This window comes from Abrus precatorius, unplaced genomic scaffold (genome assembly GCF_003935025.1).
Source record: "Abrus precatorius isolate BTA unplaced genomic scaffold, Abrus_2018 Scaffold7, whole genome shotgun sequence".
Taxonomy (NCBI): Eukaryota; Viridiplantae; Streptophyta; class Magnoliopsida; order Fabales; family Fabaceae; genus Abrus; species Abrus precatorius.
The window spans coordinates 2,793,894-2,819,574 of record NW_020874417.1 but is presented as its reverse complement, the minus strand read 5'-3'; the positions used below and the strand labels follow the sequence as shown (position 1 = coordinate 2,819,574).

The 25,681-nt window shown below is 33.7% G+C and overlaps 2 protein-coding genes across 3 annotated transcripts; both read left to right on the top strand.

The window, feature by feature from the left end:
- The first annotated feature begins 1,389 nt into the window (after positions 1-1,389).
- Positions 1,390-17,109, top strand: LOC113872066 (structural maintenance of chromosomes protein 1). 2 transcript variants are annotated; one of them, XM_027509292.1, is made up of 18 exons: positions 1,390-2,096; positions 2,176-2,412; positions 4,097-4,330; positions 4,688-4,926; positions 5,626-5,892; positions 6,007-6,277; positions 6,993-7,117; positions 8,048-8,157; positions 8,503-8,610; positions 8,678-8,817; positions 13,465-13,554; positions 13,636-13,844; positions 14,557-14,726; positions 14,967-15,076; positions 15,155-15,531; positions 15,932-16,183; positions 16,443-16,670; positions 16,778-17,109. In XM_027509292.1, the coding sequence occupies exons 1-18, from the start codon at positions 1,659-1,661 to the stop codon at positions 16,848-16,850; spliced, it is 3,678 nt and encodes a 1,225-aa protein (XP_027365093.1). In that variant the 5' UTR covers positions 1,390-1,658; the 3' UTR covers positions 16,851-17,109. The 2 variants fall into 2 exon arrangements, with proteins under 2 accessions (XP_027365093.1, XP_027365094.1); XM_027509293.1 differs by having other exon boundaries at positions 6,993-7,133; positions 8,049-8,157.
- Positions 17,110-18,927: 1,818 nt separating this feature from the next.
- On the top strand, positions 18,928-20,754 carry LOC113870722 (patellin-4-like). Its single transcript, XM_027507154.1, has 4 exons — positions 18,928-19,764; positions 19,868-19,992; positions 20,233-20,374; positions 20,491-20,754. The coding sequence occupies exons 1-4, from the start codon at positions 18,928-18,930 to the stop codon at positions 20,752-20,754; spliced, it is 1,368 nt and encodes a 455-aa protein (XP_027362955.1).
- Positions 20,755-25,681: the final 4,927 nt, after the last annotated feature.

Genomic DNA, 25,681 nt, shown 5'->3' with positions numbered 1-25,681 from the left:
TTTATTCGTTAAGAGCTTATGTACTAGGGTGAGTTTTTTATCATATCATTGATTTGTTTTTGAAATTGTGTTTACGAAATAATTTAAAGCTAAATATAATCTCATACATCACCTTCGGTTCTGTTAAATTAAAGAGAAGAGTTTGGGAACACTGACTATGCTATGTTCGGTTCAGGAGATTTTAGGAAAATATACCTTCCATTTTTTGTTGTTGTTGTTAAAATTACATATACTAATTTGAAGAATTAATTGATGTAGACCTTTTTATATTCTGTCTTGACAAAAATCCCTTGTTTTACTATACCTAAAAATAAGATGTAGGTAACAAATTAATAAATAAGAGATATAATTATAGTTGTAAGTTGAAATGATTATCCTTAAATAACTGTTTAATTGAAAAATAAAAATAATCTTAAATATTAATTAAATAAAATTATTATAAATAGAAAATAAAATTAAAAAAAAAATCGAATAGAGAGTGTAAATTGTAAATTGTTCCATTAATTTCCTTCCAGATCAGCGACTATATTTACGGACATTAAATATTCATTGCATGTTTATTTGTGTTTTCATTTTTTTGGTTTATCTCGTAACACGTTACTTAAAAAAAGTATGTTTCTTTCTTTATTAATTTTTTTAATAATTTTTTTCACTTTTAGAATTTACTTGCACATTTAAATAAGTCTTCGAGAATTACATTTTTTGTTAATAAATATATTTTTGAAACTTTTTTGAATATACTAATTTATATAATTAATATTTTGTTAGAAGCGTGTATTGTCTTAAAGGCAAATAAAATGACATATTTTCATTCTCTTTTTCTGTCTCATAAACATTCTTATTCAACAATATCTCATTCATATTTTTTTTAAGTCTAAAATAAAAAACTATAAAATATTTTCAAGCTTAACAAAATTTAAAACTCTTTTTTTTCATGGTTCGTGATTATCATTTACTTGAAAAAAATTTGTATACAAAGAAATTTAAACATATAGTTTTCTTCTTTAAATAATTTAAAAATAATATTTTTGTTAAAAATCTATAATAAAAGTTTATGTAATTAATAATTTAAATAAATGCAGTATCTTAGAGACAAATAATAGGGTGAGGAAGTAGAATATATATTGTTTTTTTATCACATGATCAATTATATTTTTTATTTTTCTATTATTATTAACATTAAATATCCTGTTATATTAAATACAATTAGCTAAAAAATAAAATAAAAAATAATAAAATTTAATTATTAAAATTACTCTATTTGATACGACTTTTTAATATGTTGTTGTTTAAAAATTGATTCACAGATTGTATGTAAAAAAAAAATTTAAAACATATTTAACCAAAAATGTTCATTACATCCTAAATTTTTGGATAGAAACTCTGAAATGAAAATGAGATCAGCAAGGGGAAAAAGGCACTCGAAAACGGAAGATTAACGATAGCGGTACGACTCATGGTTGAATCATAGTTGCTTCTGCTACTTGCTGCTTGCTACTTGCATAACAATGTAACCCACTCTCTCCCAATTCCTAATTATCCTCCCGCCAAAATTTCCCTCTTCCTTTCAATTCCCAAACCCTAACCCCCTTCCCATTCTCTCCCAATTTCACTGCACTCTCACTTTCCACTTAGGGTTTCATTCCGATCACACAACCATGCCGTCGCTACTCTCTCCGGGCAAAATCCACCGTCTGGAGATGGATAATTTCAAGTCCTACAAGGGCTTCCAAGTCATCGGTCCCTTCTTCGACTTCACCGCCATCATTGGCCCCAACGGCGCCGGCAAGTCCAACCTCATGGACGCCATAAGCTTCGTCCTCGGCGTCAGAACCGGCCAACTCCGCGGTGCGCAACTCAAGGACCTCATCTACGCCTTCGACGACAAAGAGAAAGAGCAGAAAGGACGCAGAGCCTTCGTTCGCTTGGTCTACCAACTCGCTAACTCCACTGAGATCCAATTCACCCGAACCATCACCAGTGCCGGAGCTAGTGAGTACCGCGTGGACGGCAACGTTGTAAACTGGGATGCCTACAACGCCAGACTCAAATCCCTTGGCATTCTTGTCAAGGCTCGCAATTTCTTAGTCTTTCAGGTTCTGCTTCAGTTTTCTCTTTCTATCCCGCTCTGGTTTAGGTTTCAACCGTTCTGATTGACGCTGCTGTGTTGTGTAGGGTGACGTGGAATCCATTGCGTCGAAAAATCCGAAAGAGCTCACTGCGCTGATTGAGCAGATATCTGGTTCTGATGAGCTCAAGAGGGATTTTGAGCAGTTCGAAGAGGAAAAAGGTGCTGCTCAGGAAAAATCAGCGCTTGTTTATCAGAAGAAGAGGACGGTGGTTACGGAGAGAAAGCAGAAGAAAGCGCAAAAGGAAGAAGCAGAAAAACATCTACGCCTGCAGGATCAACTGGTAACTGTATCTCTTTGTTTGTACATAATATAAGACAAGGCTCCTAAGGTCTTTGTAAAGTGAAAAAGCAAGGGATTATTTATCATTGATTTATAATGTGTTTGATTTTGCGTCAAAATAGTCTGAACGCATGTGTATTCAACGCAACTCGGAGTGGTTTATATGGTATCTTACATGTTTTTAACAAGTACACAATGATACTAACCTACAAAGATCTAAAGGTGCATAATTGTTTTTTTTTTCATTTTACAAATAAACTCGCTTTAGAGGAGTTTTTCTTTTTTTTCCCCACGACATCTATGTGTAGGTTACTGATGGTTCCGTTTGGCCTGTTTTAATTTAATGCAATCTTAATTTTTTGTTTTATTGTGCTCTCGTTTGCCACATGCCTATTTGGACCGAGGCCAGGGTGGTAGTTTTATTAACCATAAAAAGTGTTAAAAGTGAAAAGAAAGATATTCACCTTCTGTTTTCCTGAAGCCCTCCTTACATCAATCATCAATGCTTCTGTGGCATAACTGCTTTTTTAAGTTCTTCCCTCCTTCGATGCTCCACATTGAACTTGTTGGGTACTTGATAGAGATAATTGATCAAAAGTAGATATTTTTCTTGATGATCCAAAGGCTACCATCAAATTGAAGGTGCCACATTGAGCGATCTCCATGTCCATGTGTTTCCCATTAATGTTTCCCCTTCGTTGTAATAGTTTATGCTGATTGTGAGCATATATTTACTATAAGCCCCTGCAAGGGTTGGGATTGGTTGCTAACTATACCACTACAACATGTTTGATCAAGTATCTATAGATATTATTTTCTTCCAACTAAAGTAATGATATGATTACATTCCTGAACAGCATTTATGCTCCATATTGTTGTTACCAAATTTGTTCACCTCTCCCACAAACTGTGAACTGGGGCGTGTATACCTATTGGAGTACTATTTTGTACCATTTTGTTCCTGTTCATGATTTGGGATGTAAGAATTGATGTTTGGGAAGCAAAACCAAGGAAGCACCATGATACCCAAGAGTCTTGATATTTTAGCTCATTGTTGCCTCATGAAATACTTTCAACATGGTGTTGTGACTCTCTGGCAGCATGTAAGGGGTGCAAAATTATAAAGTGCAATCATGGACTGGTCTGTTCTGTCTTTCCTCCACTGACATAGAATCCACCATGGACCACTCCCACAGACCGCCACCAACCATTAGCTTTTTCAGACCATGCCACCTAATCTCTGTGACTGTTCCTGACACCAGTTTGATGACCTCACCCAAATATCTTAGGGTCAAATCTACTTAATTATTTTGGGTTAGCCCATTTAGGTTGGGGGTTTAATTTGTGTGTTGGTCTGAATTGGGCTTAACTAAGCTAGAGGGGTTCAGCACAAGGTTTGAAAGGTTATTGGGCTCTTGCATTAGGCTAGGATAATTGATACAAAATATTAATAGTTTGAGCCCAAATAGTGTTATTCTTTGCATACCATATGTGATATATAGTAGCTTATTGCGTAGCGCGTACATGCACCAAATAGAATTACGAATTGGGTAACTATAACTATGCTTGATATTTCAACTCCTAGTTATGTGTGCAACTATCATTATTTCATGGATTGTCTCTTAATCTTGACCATATTGCCTATGGTGAAGTTCTCAAGTATCTATTTGTTTTTTCTCTTGCAGAAATCTATGAAGAAAGAGCATTTTTTGTGGCAATTGTTTAATATAGAAAATGATATTGTTAAAACAACTGATGATCTTGAAGATGAGAAAAAGAGTCGTGAAGGCATTATTGAAGAACTAGAAAAATTTGAAAATGAAGCTGGTAAAAAGAAAAAAGAACAGGCCAAATATCTGAAAGAGATTGCACTACGTGAAAAGAGAATTTCTGAGAAAAGCAACAAGCTTGACAAGAGTGTGAGTAATTTTTACTACATTTGGGGTGGGACAGGGGATTACAAGTGTAGATTATATGCTTTACTCTCTGAACCTTGTTGCTTTTAGTCATGTTTAATGTGAAGAAAACTGGGTAAAAAATTGCAGTTTTTTTGTTTGAAAAATGGTTTTGTTAATCGGGGAATCGCATGAATGGTAAAGGTGGCAACTTCTTTAGACACGAAAAAGAAAAAGAGCCAAAGAGCCAAAGAGCCAGGAGTACCTGAAAATCATCTTGCTAAGTTCTAGTTCTGTTCCTATTGTTGATTGTTTTGTTATGCTCTTAATGTACGAAGTAGTTTATGGAATTGTTTCTCTGGTTTTCTACCCTCCCTGCAGCAACCTGAGCTTCTTAAGTTAAAGGAGGAAATGAATCGAATCAATTCAAAAATAAAGAAAGGGAAGAAAGAGCTGGATAAAAAAAGGGAAGAACGGAGGAGGCATGCTGCTGATATAGCTGAGCTACAGAGGGGCATCCAGGATCTTTCTGCAAAGATGGCAGAGCTACAGGTAAAAGGTCGAGATGTTGGTGAACAGCTAAAGTTGGATGGCAATGACTTGGAAGAATATTTTCGAATGTGAGTGTATTTGCTGTAGCCATTTGTCACCGCCACTAGTCTACACATTGTTTTTTTAAAACAAAATACTTGCATTGTGCTGAGAGTAAACTTGAATGCTATTGAGTTTTGGGCTTTTGGCTAGCACTTAAAAATCTTGTCTGCCACATATCTACTGTGTACTTAATACTTATTTGATTATGCTAGCGATATAATTTGTCAGCTGGACTGGTAGCCTAATAGGTAAAACTATTTTGTTAATCCTATTTATCGTTTTCTCTTTTTGCTGAAGAAAAGTCGTTTAGGTCTTGTGAGTTAAAATTTAAAATTATGCATTAGTTGGTTAATGTTGAAATGAAAAGGAAAAAGAAAACAAGGGTCATTGGCCAGAAATTAGAACATGCACTAATTTTGACTAATATCAGGCAAAACTGTTGTAGTTGGTGTTGCTTGCATATTGTATTTTATTCAATGATGAATTGCCTGTCTTAATAGTTGGGCTACACATTCTTGACTGGAACATTCCTGATAAGCAATGAAAATAACTTACATAATTTTGTACTGAATTTGATCAATTCTGTATACTGGTAGCTCATTTTTTCTGCAAGGAATTAAAAATTATGTCTGTCAGTACTTAGTTGTTAGCATGCATATTAACTTATCATTTGTTAATAATTTTTCCTTCTGGAACTTGTGATAATGATGTTGTTGCTATTACAGCAAAGAGGAAGCTGGGATGAAAACTGCAAAGCTTAAGGAAGAAAAAGAGCTTCTAGATAGGCAACAACATGCTGATAGTGAAGCGCAAAAGAATTTAGAAGAAAATCTTCAACAGTTAAGAAACAGGGAGTCTGAATTGAATTCACAGGAAGAACAAATGCGAGCAAGGCTAAAAAAAATTCTTGATAATTCTACAAAAAATAAGGATGGCCTTGCAAACTTGAAAAAAGAACTACGTGTGATGCAGGACAAACATCGTGATTCCAAGTAAATTAACTTGTTAATAAGCATCTTTTTGGGAAAGCTTCCCACTGCATTAAACTGTTAAAGTACTTTGCTGAGGATATTTTTGAAATGGTGGGTGCTACTTTTGATCTGCAGGAAAAAATATGAAAATTTGAAGTTAAAAATTGGTGAATTAGAAAATCAACTACGAGAATTGAAGGCTGATAGATATGAAAATGAGAGAGATGCCAAATTGTCTCAAGCTGTAGAGACTCTGAAACGTCTGTTTCAAGGAGTTCACGGTCGCATGACTGATCTTTGTAGGCCAACACAGAAGAAGTATAACCTAGCTGTTACTGTTGCTATGGGTAGATTTATGGATGCAGTTGTAGTTGAGGATGAAAAGACTGGGAAAGAATGCATCAAGGTTCTAATGAGATTTCCTAATATTTCACTCAGTACCATTTTGGTTTTTGTTTTTAATTTTATGATTGAGAAGTTATCTTGTGGAACTCAATTTCTGTTTACGGTTGATGACTTTCGGTTGCTTTTGATTTGGATATCCTTTCTGTTCCTAATTTTGGTGATTACACAATATGAATAAACAATAAGAAAATAAAATAAAAGAAGCCAACACAACATTAATTGGTCTGGTGAATTGGTGATGTAAATGTACAAAAACACTGCTCGAGCTATGAAAAAATAAAAAAGCAAAATATAAATTTATTGTAGACATCAGAAATAGTACAGAAGTCATGTGCTGCATAAACCTAGTTAACTGAGATTCAAGCATCAAAGCTTGTTTGGTGCCTTTCAAGCTACTGGACCTTCGTTTTGTTTCCTTTTCATACTTGACAACTAGAATAATTACCTTTAACTTGCTGTTTCTATTAATCCTGTGGAATTTATGTCGTGTTTGACACATCTCTTTGGTTGCATTGACCAGATTGTTATAACAAGATCTTTTTGTTTAAAATTGTTTCTATGTTATTTCCTATTTGTTAACTAAATTGTTATAATTGTTGAAAGCTAGAAGGTTGGTGTTCAAATGTGCAATTTTGCATATTTGAACATTGAAGCTCTATGATTGGTTTCTTTGAGTTAATTGTGTTTTATATATTGATTTCTTTGCTTCTTTTCAGTATTTGAAAGATCAGAGGCTTCCTCCACAGACATTTATTCCTCTGCAGTCTGTTCGGGTGAAGCCAATTATGGAAAGATTGCGCACATTAGGGGGTACTGCAAAACTGGTTTTTGATGTGATTCAATATCCTTTTTCTCTAGTGGCTGCTTTGAAAATGTAGTTCTGAATGTGTTTACGATAGCTTCAAATTTTTTATATTGAAATTTTTTCTAGTAAAATCTGACAAATTTTTCTTTAAATTTTCCTTCTACAGCTAGCTTGTCCATCATGACACTATTATTTTGATTGATTTTAAAAATAAACAATTTTTGATGTTAGCTGTGTTTCTTGAAAATTTCTGAATATGGAGAGGCACATAAAAGTTATGGGTGGGCCACCCTTCACTACATCCAATACCATTTTATGTAGTGCGGTTTTTGGTTCATCCATTTTACACTAATTGAATGGTTTACATGATTCCTGCTGCATTTTAATTGGATGTTCAAAATCCTAGAGGAACTTTAGAAAACAAAATCATGTTAGCAGTTGTTTCTATGGGTTGAGTAATCTTGTCTGTTATTGTGATGGGTAGAGCTGCTGTCATCTCAACATTATTAAATTCTGTTGGTCATTTGGTCTCAGTTTTTTTGTTATGCTCTCACAGTTTGCTATTGTTACACTGTCTGCACCCAACTTGTGCTGTATTGCTAAATTATGCTTTAGCTTCTGTTGCCAGTGCTGTTTCCTGTAGCCCTCTCTAATCAAATCTTCTCCCTGGTTGGATTTATAGTTTTTTCACATGTGATCGATTTTGTTCAGTAGTTTCCTCTCATCAAAATGCTGTTGAGCGTTCTGTCAATTTAATGAATTCCTGTATGGACAGATACATTCTTGAATTTTAATTAGGTGGTCTATTAAGAATTGAACATGAATCATTCCTGTGCTTTCTCTTTCTCCTCTCTTTATGAATTCTCCATTATGAAGTTTTTAAGTTCATGGTTTTTGTTAATCGCTTAATTATACACCTCTAATGAACTGAAGAGTGCTTTAAGCTTTTCAACTTAACTAGTGCAAGTTTGATCCCTCCTTGGAGAAGGCAATTCTCTTTGCTGTTGGGAATACTCTTGTTTGTGATGATCTTGAGGAGGCCAAAATTTTAAGCTGGAGTGGTGAGAGGTTTAAAGGTAACAATGCCTTTCTTTCTTGTTATTCTCTACAGGAAACTGTATCTTCTTGCTGACATGGCAATGCCATTATATTGGGATTACTTGGAGTCTTGGATTTTCCTTTTTGATGGCCCACATGTTTTTCTCTCTGGCTTCTTCTCAACCCTTCTTTTTTGGCACCCAGTATAGTCTTTCCTTAACTCTGATTTTTGCAAATTTCAGTTTCTTTGTTCTGTAATTTTGTTACTTACCTAACAAGCCTTTTTGCTTCTGTAGAATCCTAGTGTACTTATTATGCATGTGAGTCATGTTTGTCAGAATGCAAATTAGTTAACATTGTTCTTTGTAATATGATTTGATTAGTTGTAACTGTGGATGGAATTCTGCTGACAAAATCGGGGACTATGACTGGTGGAACTAGTGGTGGAATGGAAGCTAGGTCAAAACAGTGGGATGACAAGAAAATTGAAGGTTTCTATCAGTTTTTTAAGAAGTTACTTGAAGGTTTTGTTCTTTTAATAAACATGCTGTTTTTCAGGACTTAATAAGAAGAAAGAGCAGTACGAACAAGAGTTGGAAGAGCTAGGATCAATAAGGGATATGCACCTTAAAGAGTCTGAAGCATCTGGAAAAATTAGTGGGCTTGAGAAGAAAATTCAATATGCTGAGATTGAAAAGGTACAATCAAGCATGCAATTTTTATTTCATTTTATTGTTGTGGTTTCATTTCTCTTTTTCTGTCTGTGGGAAACTTCTTCAGTTCTCCTGTAAATTAGCAAAACCCACCTATGGTGATATTTTCCCCTGATTTATGTTTTAAAATTAAAAATGAAGAAATTACTAAATGAGCAAAAGTAAATGCAAGAGAGTAAGGTACCATAGGATTATTGAAAATTTATTCCTGTCCTTTGATGTGCTTGCTATATGTGCATTCACAATCAGTTGAGGATGTGGTTCGTGTGGCACATTTTGGCTCTTTTGAGAAATAACAGTTTATAAGCATTTTGGTCCTGTTTGGATGAGTTTATCAAAATAGCTTTTGAAACATATGTAAGTTGAGTTGGGCTCATTTTCATTACCTAGAATAGAATTCAAAGCTTTTGAAAAGTGAAACAATTGTGAAAGCTAAATACAACTTAGGAGATGGCTCTTTTTATAATAATTTCTGACTAAATTAATTAACTTTAATGAATTGTAAAAATTTCATTTCTGCACAAGTCCTTTTGGATGTGTCTATTGAAGAGCTATTAAGCTTATCTTAGATTGCAAATGAAAGAGTAATCAAATAAGTACTTATTGAAGATATTTATGCACATGGGCTTTATGGCATTGTTCCCATGTTCTTGATATAGGTTTAGTTTCGGTAAACTTCTAAATAAACACTTATAGAAGAAGCAAATAAAATGTAAAAAAAAATAAAACTTCTCTCTAAAGTTAAAATCAAGTTATGCATCTCATGTTTCCAGGAAAGAAAAGAGGCATAAGGTGTTCTTAATTTATGAGAAGAAATTTGATCAATTTTATTTTCTTGTCTCATACAAGTATAGGTATTTATTGAGAAAATAATTCAAACTAGGTCATATTATATTAACTCAGTTCAAATTCAAAGGAACCAATAAATCATTTTGGATGCTTAAAATGTTGAAAGTTTTTGTGAATACAAAACAAGGTTAACAATTAACTACATTCCTATGTTGCATGGATATGGGTACGTCAATCAATATATATATATATATATATATATATATATATAATAAAAACACAAATTTTAGCATATTTGTGGCTTGCTGTTGCCCGAGATGGTTGCCAAACTTGCCACCGCTATCACCTTTTGTTGCTGCTTGCTTGTGAGGGTTGATGGTTGAGGTTTGAGATGGGAGGAGAAAAGCAGTAGTTTGCAGCCTATGGGTTTGTGGAGGTTGGAGGAAGTATGGATATGTGGAAGTTGGAGGGGAGAAAGAGACAATCGGGTTAGATTTTTGGGCACAAAAAAAAAATCAAAACCTTTTTGGTCCAAAAGTTCCATTTCTCGTAACCAAATCATACCTCCGTACCCATTTCCTGTACCCAATTCTTTTTTTTTCTTGCAAATTGTTTTGGGTATATACCTAGACTTACCCACAATGTACCAGTACCGGTACACCATGGGATATGTTGTACCCATGCTTCAAAGCCACATTCATGGCCTACATCCTCACCAATGTTTGTATGGGTTGATAGGATTTAAGAACAAGAATTGGAAGAAAGAATGAATTGTTCTTATTGATTATGAACAGAGAAACAGAAAAAGAGCTATAGCTCTGAAAGAGAAATAATTCCCTCTCATAATGGCTCTCATGAGTCCTAAACGCTGTTTCACAAATATCGTCTGTGCGCATTCGAATTTGATGGTATCTAGATTTTAAGTCCAATTTAGAAAAGAAATTGGAACCAAACAACTCATCTAGTAATTCCTCTACTACTAGAATAAGGAATTTATCTGGAATGGTTATGGAGTTTAAGGCCCGGTAGTCCACACACATTCGCCATGAGTTGTCCTTCTTTTTCACAAGAATCACAGGAGTGGTACTATGGCGAATAATTCCGTGAGACAATAAATCGTGCACCTATTTTTCGATCTTGTTTTTATGATGAGGGTATTTGTAGGGAGGAACATTTACTGGGTCTGACCCTTCTTTAAGGTTGATTGCATGTATTATGGAACGAGCGGGAGGAAGACCCTTAAGCTCCTCGAAAACCTCCTTGTACTGATCAAGAAGTACACCCGACTCTATTTGCTGTGAAGGAGATATATCGGCCTTAAAATTCAACCCCCACTGATCTGTCTTGTTCCACGAAATTCCCTCAATTGACAAGCCATCCGTGCCAGTTAAATTGTTCAAGGGTACAGTGTTCTTTACAGCCAACCCTCTCTTATTGCTTGACTTCTTTGACCCGACATCACGCAACTCAACAATCGTGTCTCCCCAAGAGAAAGACATGCTCATGTCACTCCAATTGACCACGACTTTGCCCAACGTCTTGAGTCAAGAAATGCCCAAAATGACATTAAGGCCCCCTAAATCTAACACATGAGCATCCAAACTTTAGCCACCTGAATAAGAACATTGGAATAGAATCCTTTCGTAAACACTACATGTCCATCGCCTAACCTGACTTGTAGTTTCGTTTCCTCCAAAATTTCTAGGCCTAATGCTTGCACCACTTGAGGGGCTACAAAATTGGCACTAGCTCCACTATCCACCAAAATTACTACTGGCACCCACCCCTCCTAACAGCCTGTTCAACTTCTTCACTTTGGCAACCTCCTGACTAGAACTAGAAAGGCCCAAAAATCTCATCACCTTGCATTTAAGCTCCTTGGTATCTTCTTCAGAACCATCAACTTCCAAAGGCTCCAAAAAAAAACTCCTCTTAGACCTCTTCATCCTCAACCATAATAGTCTAACGCAGGGACTTGTCTCTACATAGATGTCATGGACCAAACTTTTCCACACATAAAATAGAGGCCTAATCTGCTACATTCAAGCATTGCATCATGCAAAAGATGTCGAATTCCTCTGCTACAATTTCCTCCAAAACGATTATCTACACTAGTGTGAGCAACCCTGGATTACCCTGAACGAAGGCTCTTTGGGTCCCTAGGTAATGAAAGCCACCACCAAATGAGAACCCTCATGAGAAAATGCAAGAAAAGAGTCTCGTCGAAATCCTGAGCCATCGAAACTATTCCCCGAGGAAGATTTACCCCGCGATGTCACAACATCCCTAGACTTTACTAGCTCTACATCAAACTCCCTAGCCAACTTCATGGCTTGCTTCCTTGTTGTTGGATCCAAAGTAAGAACCCTGAGTAGCATGTCCTCTTTCAAGCCCCCCACAAAATAACCCAGATATTGAATTTGGGGTAATTTGGGAACTTGCGACGCCAATAACTTGAATTGTTGAATGAATTCTTCCACTGTGCCCTCCTGTTTCAGCAATTTCAGCTCTTTGAAAGGGTTACTGAGATGATCTCCTCCAAATCTCACAATTAGGGCTTGCTTAAGATTTTCCCAATTGGGAACATCTTCTTTTTCCCTCCACAAATTGAACCAATGGATTGTAATTCCTTGCATACAAATCTTGGCCAATTTGATTTTTGTAGCCTTGGAAGTCCCTTATACCTCAAAATACGTCTCCACTCGACAGATCCAACCTGCAAGATCCACACCATCGAACTGCGGTAACTCCACTTTCTTGATGGAAGAACGAAACTCATTGTCGTCATCAATATTATTGTCCATATGCAATGATCCCTCGTTCTCGTGAATCTCATCAATCCTATGTCCTATCAATTTCTGAACCGCACGCAACAAGACTTGCATCGTGACGTGTAAGGAGTTTTGCGAAGCCTGTACCCCATCCATCGACTCTTGTATCCCCTTCATCGTTTTCGCAAACGATTCTTGTCGCGCACTATGCTCTTGACCATTGGCCCGTAAATCATTGATAAATTTTTCCAATGCATCTAATCTCTCATTCGTTCTCGTACTCGTGGCGCAATTTTTTCGTATCCAACAGGTCAGACCAATTGATAGGATTCAAGAACAAGAATTGGAAGAAATAATGAATTGTTCTTATTGATTATGAACAGAGAAACAGAAAAAGAACTACAATAGTTCCTCAGAGCTATAGCTCCGAAAGCGAAATAATTCCCTCCAACTAACCAAGAATATTAATAACCCCCTTACAATGTAAACTAACTTGCTATTTATACATTCCTCCAATCTACTAACTGGGCCACTCATATTACTGCTTATTATTATTCCTCTTTCTAGTATATACTTTCCATACTTTGGGCTTCCTCGACTCATCAATAACCTGGTCCTGAATTCCCTCATTGGGCCTAACATGGGTAAATTGGAATTCTTTGGTCAAGAAAATATTGTCAATGTCCTGAATTTTGTATAGGATCAAGTCATTCTTGCTTGGAAATGTAAGTAGTTAATTCTTGTGAAACTTATATGTTACTGGATTCTAGCATGATCTCTCTCTCTGTGTACTTCTTATAAGTTAATGCTTATTCACCAAGGGATGTAGTGCTAAATTAATCCTACTGAATGAGGGAAGGGGGTAATAAATGTATGACCTGATGATTAATATGGTATTCAGTTGAATGATTTGAAATGAACTTTTTATGTATCTGTATAGATAGATGATTCTAGTTTTGGCTTGGCATGGGTTAGAGGAAGTGAGGAACCTTCACTACATTGACTGTTAGGTCTGCTGTTCCATATGGAATATTTCAAGTTTTTTATTCTTTATCCTCTTAATTTTTGCCAGCGAAGCATTGAAGATAAACTTTCAAATTTGAGCCAAGAAAAACAGACCATCAAAGAAGAAATTGAACGTATCAGTCCAGAACTGCAGAAGGTGATATTTGACATTTCCTTAGTTTAGTCATAGCACTATTCTTGCATACCTAACTGGTTACTTGGGCTTTATGCTCTGTAGTTAAATGACGCTGTTAACAAGAGGAATGCAGAAATACGTAAGATTGAGAAGAGGATAAATGAAATCACTGATCGCATATACAAAGACTTCAGCAAGTCAGTTGGGGTAGCAAACATCCGTGAATATGAAGAAAATCGACTCAAAGCTGCTCAAAATGTAGCAGAAGAGAGGCTGAACCTGAGTAGCCAACTTTCAAAATTGAAATATCAGTGTGTTCCTTCTTCCCTTTTACTGAAGTTACACAGTTTGTTATCTATTAAAAACTTGACCTACAAAAATTTTACATGAATGAATATATTCATGAGCTTGCATGCAAGTTGTATGTATGTGCTTTGCCTAAAGTTTGTTTAATACCAACTATAACACAAAAAAACTGCTATGAAATTGGAGGGAAAAAAAGATTTTTGGAAATGAAAAAGGAAAGAAAACTACAACAATTGTTGAAGTTCAACCAGGTCTAGGATGCTAAGCTATGATTTTTTTAAACAAAAATTGCTATATTATTTGAGGGATAGAAACACTAGTTTTAGGATGATGCATTGAAGTCTAGGTCTGTGTAATTGTTCAACTGTTGAAGTGGGTAAGTCAGCAATTGTCTATCTAATACTTATTTTGTTGCTGGGATCTATGACACTAGTAATTTTAGATTCGTAACTCTTTTGGGTTGGTCTAGCTCAAATTATAGTTTGTTATGTAGAAGTTAAGAGTCAATTCTGATGTACTGCATCAAAATTATTAATTCAACTGAAACTTTTTTTTATGTGATATGGAATATGGTCGTTGTTGCATATAAAATGTTCTCACCAAAAGTTTCTTTTACTCATCTCCTTGAGGTTCAGAAGGTTCAGTTATCTTGGAAAATTGGTATTTAATAAAGGGCAAAAATCATTTGTTAACACTTTTTTCGAAATTATTCTACAGGTTGGAGTATGAGCAAAATCGGGACATGAGTTCTCGAATTCAAGAATTGGAATCTTCTCTCAGTGCTTTAGAGAAGGATTTAAAACAGGTACAGAACAAAGAGGCTGAAGCAAAGTTAGCAGCTGAAAATGCTACTGAAGAGATTAATCAGTTTAAGGAAGAAACTAAAGGTATATTTTGCTGCAACCTGTGTTTACTTTATGATATTGATGAAAAACACATTACATAGTTGTGTTTCTTTGGATTTTCTCTCTTTTCCCATTCTTCATTTGAATTTGGGGGGTTGGGGAAGCTTGGTTATCTGGGTAGTGCTTTGTTTTACGGGAACACAGACCCATTATTACTTCAATTTGTTTATTTTTTCTGCCTTGAGAATCTTATTCTTTATCTTTCTCTTTCTACTCTTGTAGAGTGGAAATCAAAGTCAGAAGATTGTGAAAAGGAAATCCAAGACTGGAAGAAGAAAGCTTCTGCAGCCACAACAAACATATCCAAACTCAATCGTCTGATAAACTCTAAGGTTAGAAGGGCAACGTCTTGTCTCTTGTGTAACTTGCACACATAATGTAGATAACCAACATCTTTCTTGTCTTTACAGGAGGCACAGATTGAGCAGTTGATCGTGCAAAAGCAGGAAATATCAGATAAGTGTGAACTAGAACAGATTAGCCTTCCAATCATATCAGATCCCATGGATACTGGTAGCTCAACCCCAGGTCCAGTTTATGACTTTAATCAACTAAGTAGGGCACTGAGAGATAGGAGACACTCTGACAGGGATAAAATTGAGGTAGAATTTAAGCAAAAAATGGATGCCTTGATGTCCGAGATTGAAAGAACAGCACCAAATTTGAAGGCATTGGACCAGTATGATGCCCTGCTAGAAAAAGAAAGAGCTGTAACTGAAGAGTTTGAAGCTGTCAGGAAAGAGGGAGAGGAAAAAGCACAGAGATTCAATGACGTTAAGGAGAGGAGGTACAAGTTACCTTGTTCCATCTGTCTATTTGTTATATGTATGACATTAGTCTTCATAACCGATTGTTTTTTAGTGTGCATGGTTTAGGGGGACATATTAAGGAGTCTTAAAATTACATCAGAAAACATGGAAAGAAAAATGAAATGACTAGTTGTTTGTAGTAGTGAGGATTGATTTTTAACCGGTGATGCTGTGCTGAATTGAGTGTGATTTATCAAATTCGAGAAAACAGTGTGATGTGCTACTACACACACACGCATGATTTTGTTGACATAAATGCAGTGTTATATCTATTTGTAGGGGAAAGCTTTTTTTTGTAAAGTAATTGCAAGTGTGCAGGTAAAGTTAATTCATATTAGATTTTTATAACGAATAAGGCAAGGTTTATTTTGGATGCAGGTACCGCTTGTTCATGGAAGCTTTCCACCATATATCTAGTAATATAGATAAAATTTACAAACAACTCACCAAGAGCAACACACATCCACTGGGGGGAACAGCATACTTAAACTTGGAAAATGAGGATGATCCATTTCTACATGGCATCAAGTACACTGCTATGCCCCCAACAAAGCGCTTCCGTGATATGGAGCAACTATCTGGTGGGGAAAAGACAGTTGCTGCTCTTGCATTGCTATTTTCCATCCACAGGTATGAGTCAATTGAACATGTAAACCAAATACGCCTTCCCATATGCAGAGATGCATGCTTAGATATGGATCCGTTAGCTTTGAAGCATTTTCTGAAACTTGAATTTGAAAAAGAATGTTTTATAACTACTCTGAATTTGAGTTTCAATAATGAGAGTTCATCTAAGCAATATGCTAACACATCTAACATAAATCTATTTCACTGAAATTTAATCTTCATGTTCCATTTAACATGGTTCCCTACTTGCTTCTTGTTTCAGTTTTAAGCCTTCACCATTTTTTATATTGGATGAAGTTGATGCTGCGTTGGACAACTTGAATGTTGCTAAGGTTGCTGGCTTTATTCGTTCCAAATCTTGTGAAGGGGCGAGGGCTAGTCAAGATGCTGATGGTGGAAATGGTTTTCAGAGTATCGTGATATCACTGAAAGACACCTTCTATGACAAAGCCGAAGCATTAGTTGGGGTTTATAGGGACTCTGAAAGAGCGTAAGTTTTTTCATTAATGATTTAAAGTTTGTCATTATGCTGTTATTGCAAAAATCCAGTGAATTTACCTGCTTTTTATGGCTACGCAATAATTTTGCTTCTTGCAGGTGTTCGAGAACTCTCACATTTGATCTAACTAAATATCAAGAGTCCAAAAATTCATCCGCAGGGTCTAATTGATTAGCCGCCTGCTATGTACAGAGCTCGATTGCGTTTTTATTTCTTGTTTAAAGGTGGCCAAACCTATATGTATCTTCTTATCATCCCTCTTGTCAATTCCTTGTGTTTTAAGTTACCATTTGAGTTCTTTTTTAAAATTATTGTAAATAGGACTTCCTCACAGTAGATGCCCTTTTCTGCTACCATAAATGCAATGTAGAATACAGTGGCTAGATGTCCAAATGTTCTTGAAGTATTTTTTATTCATTCAACTTTCTCTGCGTTGAGCTTTACCCGTCTTATTTGTGATGTATAGTCCTCGTAAAGGTCAAACGGGCATAAGAATTGAATCATATGTTACTCAACGGAAGAAGAGTTAAGATAATTATGGAGAGGTCAACACCAGCTAGTGGGCTCGCGTGATGGACGATCGTTTATGACTTGCACGAAATTGTTGCTTATTGTGTTTTATTTTCATAAAACTTTTTTAAACAATAAGTTATTCTGGGCAAATGAATTTAACTAAGTATGATAAATAACTTGTTAAAGTCGCACTTTTATTTTTGGTCACGACCTCAATTAAATAGATGCCTATTTAGGTTCTCAAATTGTTAGCATTTATCACTTTATTTAAATTTATAAAAATCTCATTTTAATTTAGATTTTTATAAAATTTTATTTATTTTAGGTTTTTTAAAATGAAATTTAAATAACAATGACGTTAAAAGATTTAAATTAAGTGATTTTAAAATATTATTATTTAAATTGATATTTTTCAAGTTAGTGACTAAAATATTGATATTTATAATTTTAAAGACTAAAAATGAATATTTATTTATTTTTTAGTTTGAGGTCTTGTAAAAGAAAAATGCTAACAAATACTTTTAATACACTGAAAGTAAATTTTTAATTAAAAAAAATACAATGCTCTTAGTCTTCTAACTTTTTAATATATTTTGATCTAATTTTAATTGTAAACTATTATTTATCCTTTTAGGGCACTTTAGTCAGTAATAATATTTTACACATTTCTATCATGTCATTTATTTTTTATTTTTCCAAAATAACTTATTTATTAAGAGGGTTTGCAGAAAAATAAAGTTTTTGATCAATACTTTTAATGTTAGATTTTATTCTTATTTTTATTTTAGTATTTTAATATTACTGCTTAATGAATTAATAAATATTAGATTTTTATTAAAAATTACGTAGAGATAATAATATTTTTTATTTTAATAAAAAATAAACTATAATTTAGTAGTGATAAATGAATAGGATTTCAAGGAAGTTTATATAACAAATTTATTATAACTGACATTTTAATCTTGATTTAAATTTTAAGAATAAATAAAAATTTATACAATTTTTTTTTTGTGTTTTGATTTCTCATCTGTATAATCTGTATATTCAAATCTTGCTTAAGCGATACTGAACCGCTTGCTACTCAAATCAACTTTCGTTGATAAATTTTTAACGATTTAATTAATTTTGCAAAGACTTAAGATTCCTTATAATATTTAGGCATAAAAGGGAAGAGTTGTTTGTGTCTCTGGGAATTTAGGACATTGATCATGCATATAGAATTGAACGGTGATTCTAGCATTTATATATTTAACATTTGATGCGATAGAGCAAATTGTGTATATCAAACTTGGGAGATGAAGTGGATATGGTTGAAATGGATAAAACTTGTTCCTTGAAATTTTACCTTAGACCAGATTTTAAGATTCTAAACAAGAAATTGTGATAACTACAACGAAGTTTGTTGTGGATTGATTTGTGTTGCATGAAAAGAGTGATGGCGTTGCACCATGCCAACGTGGTTTAAATAATCGAAAAGCATTATTTGCCAATAAATATGAAACCAAACTTGATGATGCCACCGCAAGTACGCACACCAACTCTATATTTGGCACCACTCAACTAACGGTTGAGAATTGTGAATTTCTATCATCACTCAACATTATCGTACGTTGGCACAACGAAAACAAACAAGGTCTTCATGCAAGGCCCCGCCTTTCCTCTCTTCTCTCCCACCCTCCACTAAATGCTCGGTGCTTGAAAATCTAACCAACGAGGAGGGGGAGACATAGCAATCATGAGCGAAACCGATGAATGCAGTGATGAAAATGAGAAGACCCATTTTAGGTTGCCACTAGTTCTCATTGAAAATGAGAAAGTTGATGAAAAGAAAAGACCCCATGAGGACAATGATTCTGATCAAGAAGAAGATCTTGAGGTTGCATCACCTTTTGGAGATGGGCTTCCAAGTCCTGCTGAGATTAAGCTCAAGATGAAGAAGTCTTTGTTGGAATTCCGTTGCCAGGTTGAAGATGCCATTCTTGGGAACTATTTGTTAGGTGAACCTGATCATGAGAATGTTGCACCAGAAGAAATAGCAGTGGCAAGGGAACAGCTTAGAGATATTTCTCTCTGGGGTGTTCCATTGTTACCTAGCAAGGGTCATCAAGGCACCGATGTTGTCTTGAGGAAATTCTTGAAAGCCAAAGATTTCAAGGTCAATGATGCCTTTGACATGCTTCAGAAGACTTTGTTATGGAGAATTAAGAACAACATTGATGGTATCCTTGATGAAGATTTGGATCCTGAGTTTGAAAATGCTGGATTTTTATGCAGTAGGGATAGGGAAGGTCGTCCAGTTTGTTACCATGTTTGTGGGGTCTTCAGAGATAGGCATGTTTACAAGAAGACTTTTGGCACACAACACAGATGTGACCTGTTTTTGAGATGGAGAATTCAGTTGATGGAAAAGGCTGTGAAGAAGCTTTGCTTTAGAGAAGGAGGGGCTGATTCCATTATTCAGATTCTTGATTTAAAGAACACAACAATGCAAGGAACTAAGGAGCTTAACGCAGTCAACAAAAAAGCTTTGATACTGTGTCAGAATTACTATCCTGAGCTCATTCACAAAAATGTTAGTATATAAAAGTAGACTACAAGAGGAGAACCTAATCATAATTGAAACTGCAAAATTAATTTTTGTTTTTCCTTTCCCTCATTTTTTATTTGACTTGCAGATAGTAGTATATGCTCCATTTTGGTTCTACACGTCTCAAGTGCTAGTCTCAAGATTCATGAACCAGAGAAATAAAAAGAAGTTCATCTTAGCTAGGCCACAGAGGGTCACGCAGACACTTCTCAAGTGAGTTGCTCCTACCTTAAAGTATATTTGAGAAATGGGTTTATCCAAGGACAAATATTTTATTTTTAAATTAAGAAAATTATATCGTATTTATGAAAATAAATAAAATATTTTTTCATTTTATTTTTACATTTTATTAGAAATGATTTTTTATTTTTAAGAAAACCTAACACAAACACAGCCTAGTGTCCCATTGTGAATCTTATCTTACAACTACAGTTAACATTGTGATTTGTGAAGGTATATAGCCCCAGAACATCTTCCAGTTGAATATGGCGGTCTAAGGAGAAAAAATGATGAAGATTTTTCGCTTGCTGATAAGGTATTAGAGCATAAAATCAGAGGAAATGTGGTTTCTACAGTTGAATTTCCAATCCATGAGGTACTCAACATGAAATTTTGATTTTTTGTATAATTTTTTAAATGCACATGCACTTAAAAATGTGTTATTTTTTACCATGCTTTAATATGTTGTAATTTGATTTTTGATCTGCCTAGCCTGGAGTGACAGTGATGTGGGATGTAACTGTGGTTGGGTGGGATGTGTCCTACAAGGAAGAGTTCATTCCAGATGATGAAGGCTCATACACTATTTTACTTCAAAACCAAAGCATAGTGGGTGAAAGCACTAGAAACTCCTTTTACATCAGTGAACCTGGGAGGATTGTCATAACAATTGAAAATTGGACCTACAAGAAGAGGAAAATGTTCTATAGATCTAAAACCAGAACCACAGTTCCCATGTTCATCTTGTTATCATAGCCAATGCCTTGCTGGCTTCAACTTGATTTGAAAACATTGTATATTCACACACAAATAAATGGCTAAGCTACCAATGTGAAATTGCTGGCAGAATACACCCATTTTAGTCACTGCTAAAGGTTCACAATTTTTAGTTCATGGCTGCTAGAATTGATTGTTTACATAGCCGCAAGTTTCATGTTTGCAATGATTTTTTAACATTCGAACCTGAAAGCCATCAATTAATGAAATAGAAACTTTTATGTTATAGCTAGTTGTCTATTAGAATCACTATGACTTCGATTTATTTTAAGTCTTGCATTACGAACTTCGGGTCCTTTAGTATTAATTGGAGATAATTTTTGTTTTTTTTTTTGGGTGGGGGGGGGGGGTTAACTTGTTTAATAGACAAGAAAGTAGTTCAAATGCAGATAATTGGTTGCATCATTAAAATGAAAACAATTGATTAATACTAATGTACAATGCTGCTTTCAGGATTAAGAAAATTTAGTAAGTGAAAACAACATGAATATGCAATAGTTAAATAAAAGTTGATTATTTTACCACCGGACTCAGCAGCAACAACTAAAAGTTGCTGGAACCAGTTACCAGAACAAAATTCTTTTATAATCACAAGTAAATTCTGAAATTTGGATATTAAGAATGATGCTGAAAAGATGGAATGTTAGAGGTTAAATTTGTTCAAATATTATTAGTAAATGATGGAATGTTGTTACTAGTTATTCTAAATATTGTATGTATAATCATTTTTGTCAATTTAGGTGATAAATATAAACTTGTTACAATATAAATAGGTAATTTTTTTATTTTTGTAATAATAACATTTTCAAAAGAGAAACAAAGAAAAAGAGAAAGAGTCTAATGAGTCTAGTTTAATAGCAATATCTTGTAATTATTTCAAGACAACTCATTATATATTGCCAACATCTAGTTTCAAAGCTAGTTGATACAAGATGATAGCAAGTTTAAGTTTGGGAATGAAACATGTCCAACATATTCTAACTGTTGTCTTCAAGTTTGATGGTAGAAACAATTTTGCTATTTGGAAACATTTGATAGAGTTGTGTATAAAAACTAGCGATTACGGTGAGATCATAAAGAAAGGCTATGATGAACAAAAGAAAGGAAATGAAACAAAGATTAATATGAAGTAAATATATAAAGATCATCAATTCAATAAAAATGTTTTATTCTTAATAAAAGAATCTTGAGAAATCTTCTTCAAAACATATGAAGGTGCTACTCCAGTCAAACAAATGAGGTTGTAAAGCTTAAAATGGCAATTCAACTTGATGATAGAGCAAGGCAGAAATAAAAGTATTCGTGATTATTCTTTATGAATAGAGAAACTGGTCAATGACATGAAGAGCAATGGTGCTGATATAACAGAAAAAGAAGTCATGAAGAAAATTATGCACACTTTCACCACTCAAGTTGATTACGTGGTGACAATTGTTGAAGAAGGAAAAGATTTCAGCTCAATGACATTGAGTGATTTCCAAGTGTCATTGGAGTCAACGTAAAATGCGAATGAACAAAAAGTCAAGTATAAGTGAGTAAGCATTAAAAGCTCAAACACATACGAGAGACCTTTTCTAAGAAGGTAGAATTATAATCAAAGTGGTCAAAATTTTAGAAAAAAAGGGAATAACTTTAAAAATAATTTAAGTCAAGATATAAGAGGTAATGATAATTTTTAAAATAAGTCTAATATTTAATATTATAAATGTAATAGGTATGATCACTTTTAATAAGAATGCAAATCACATATCCAGTGTGATAATTGTAATAAATATAGTTATTATAATTGAAAATGACATGCTAAATAATTGAATATTAGGAAAAGTCACGCTCAAGTTGCAGAAAATAAAGATAATATAAAGACGAATGATAAAATGAAATTCGTGCTTATTACTACTGATGCAATTACTGATAAGAATGACAATCAATGACTATTAGATATAGGATACAATAATCATCTAAGTGAAAAATAAGTTATTTCTGACTTAGATAAAAGCTTCAAAACCACAGTTAAGTTTGGTAATAACTCAAAACTTCCCATTATTGAAAAAGGAAGGATTGCAATTAAATTGAAGGATGAGTCTTTGAACTTTATCTCTTATGTATTTTATGCACTTAGTATATGTCAAAATCTCTTGAGTGTGGGACCACTGGTGAAGAAAGGTTGACTTGCAATTTATTAAGAAATGATGCACTATAAATGATAACGAGATGAGTTTGATAGCAAAGACAAACATATTAAGCAACAAGCTATTCCCAATGAACATAAACTATAATGGTTCCTTATTTTGCGATGTTATGTCTGTTGATGATAATTAGCTTTGACATATGTAACTTGTGCACTTCAACTTTCAAAGTATCAAGTTTTTAGGCAAATAAAAAATGGGATGGGCTTACCAGACATCCAAATTCTTGACCAATTGTGTGAAACTTGTATAATTAATAAAAAGCACAAAGATATTTTTCCTAAAGGATGTGTATGAAGAGCAACAAAATGGCTTGAGTTGGTGCACTCATATTTATGCCATATAGATATCTCATCTAATGGAGGTAACAAATATTTTATTATTTTTATTGATGGTTTTAGTAGAAAGATGATAAGTTTATATTTTGCAGTATTTTTCCAGTTTAGTTTCATACACTTGATCCCTATTTGATGGAAATTTTGCATGGATTTTTTTGTTGATTTTACAGTTTAGCGTGAAATAGATTACCAGTGAAGTATGCAACATTTTTTTTTTTGGCCACAATTATATGAAATATGATGGAAAGTTAGGCTATATGTAGAAAAAAGCACAACCTTACTTCATAGGCAGCACTAGGCGTGCTTTAAGGACAAGCATGATCGTATTTGATGGTATACACGGCCATGCTACTTGCGTAGTAATTCAAATTAATTTTTTTTAGGATTTTGAGAATCCTATTTAATGAACAATGAGGGCCTGTAAGAAATAATATTTTCTTAATCACCTTTTGACAACTCTTATAGCTATTGGGTTGTGAGAATCATTGGTGAAGATATAGAATACCCTTCTGGAGTTTCAAAGTCTAAGCAAGTGATCGAGAATGCATCTTGGGATAAGAACTTTTCTCATCTCTTTTTTCTTGAGATTCCTCTAGTTTGTTTTTCTATTTCAAATGGATTTGATTTTTTTACAATTTCTTTTGTTGTTTACATAATTATGAGTAGCTAAATCTATAATTAAAACTTTGGTGGATCATTTGCATACTTTATATGATCTTTATGTTTAATAAAAAATTATGATTTCTTTTTTTAAATTGATTTTGCTCTAGCGTGTTTATATCCATATGTTTGGAATTGACGACTCTTAATATATCATAATTAATTACATTATTGACGATCATATAACATGTAATTAATATATTTATAGGGTAAAACGAGATAAAGAATTAACTAAATCAAGCTTAATTTTTCTCTTTCAATTATTATTAAATTAACAAACTTATAAGTTATTTATGTTTTTCCTCTTTCTTTGCCTTGCATAACCATTAATAATGATAGTTTAGGAAAAATGATGTTAATATTGCATGACTGTTAGATATTAATAGATTTTATATAAGTGATTGATAATCATAAATAAATTAAAATCAAAATTAATTAAAGTAAATATAAAGAAGTGTGAAGGTGAAATTATAAGTTCTAGGTTCATTTTGAATAATTTATTGTTAAAAGTTGCATTGTTTTCTTTACCGTTTGTTTACTTTCTTTTTACTTTTTATACATATTATTTAAGTTTAAATAATAAAATCACTATAGTCTTGTTAATTGAAAATTTTCATAGGACAATATTTTAGTAACTCAACTTGAAAACCTCTTTTATTATTATTCAATGAGTATATTTACCCACAAACAAAATATATGAGTTTATTTTTTGAAAAAACAAATATGATGCTTGTGATATATTAAAAAGTTTCATAAAATATATCAAAAGATAAGTTATAAATCTAATTATTTGTGACTTAAAGTTCAAAAAAAAAAAAGAGTATTGCATTTAAAATATAAAAGAATTTGATTTACATGAAAATTTTGTTTTTAACACTTTTATCTTTAAGAAAATCAAAAGAATATGTAATTACTGTATTTTGTTGAGAGTTGTTAGCTTTTAGAACCAATTTTCTTTTATTTTGACCTTGTAGGACTTAGAAAGTTTTTGAAAGATTTGACGTCTCTCAACCGTTCAGACTTTGGGGAAGCGCTCAGCAGATTGGAGACAGAGAGTAAGGTTTGGAAGCATGTCTTAACCGCTTAATTGTTTGTATAGGCGCTGAGTGGATTAGTTCCAGAGAGGATGAAGGTCTCGACCTTCAAAACACCCAATGTTTCTCTGGGTGCCTAGCGGTTTAGATTTCTTAATCATGGTGAATTCTCTAAACCACTTAACCATTTCTCAAGCACTGACCGGTTCACTCTCTCTCCTGATAGTATAAATAGAAAATAGAGAGAGAACGGAGGCAACGAACAGAGAAATAAAAAAAAAAAAAGGATCATGGAACTGGGCATTTAACTTGGGAATGGGAAGATTCATCATTTCATCTTCTTTTACTCCATTCTCTCTTGTATTTTGGGATTGACACTCATTATCATGAGTAGTTAAATCACTTTTTTGGTTGAAATTGAAGGTAATCTGTCAAACTCTCTTGTATTCCTTTTTTAATTATATTTATAATATTTATTATTCAATGTTAGTGATTGTGATTCTGCTCTAATGTTTTAGATGAACTGATCACTCGTCTTTTAATTTTTAACTTTGATTTCAATTGAAAAATATTTTCTAAGTCCAATCTGAATCATATCACCTAATAGCTTTAAATGCTAGCAATGATTTGGAGTTATTAGTTGGTTAAGTTCTTGAACTTAATGCAAGGATCATAATTTAATAAATTG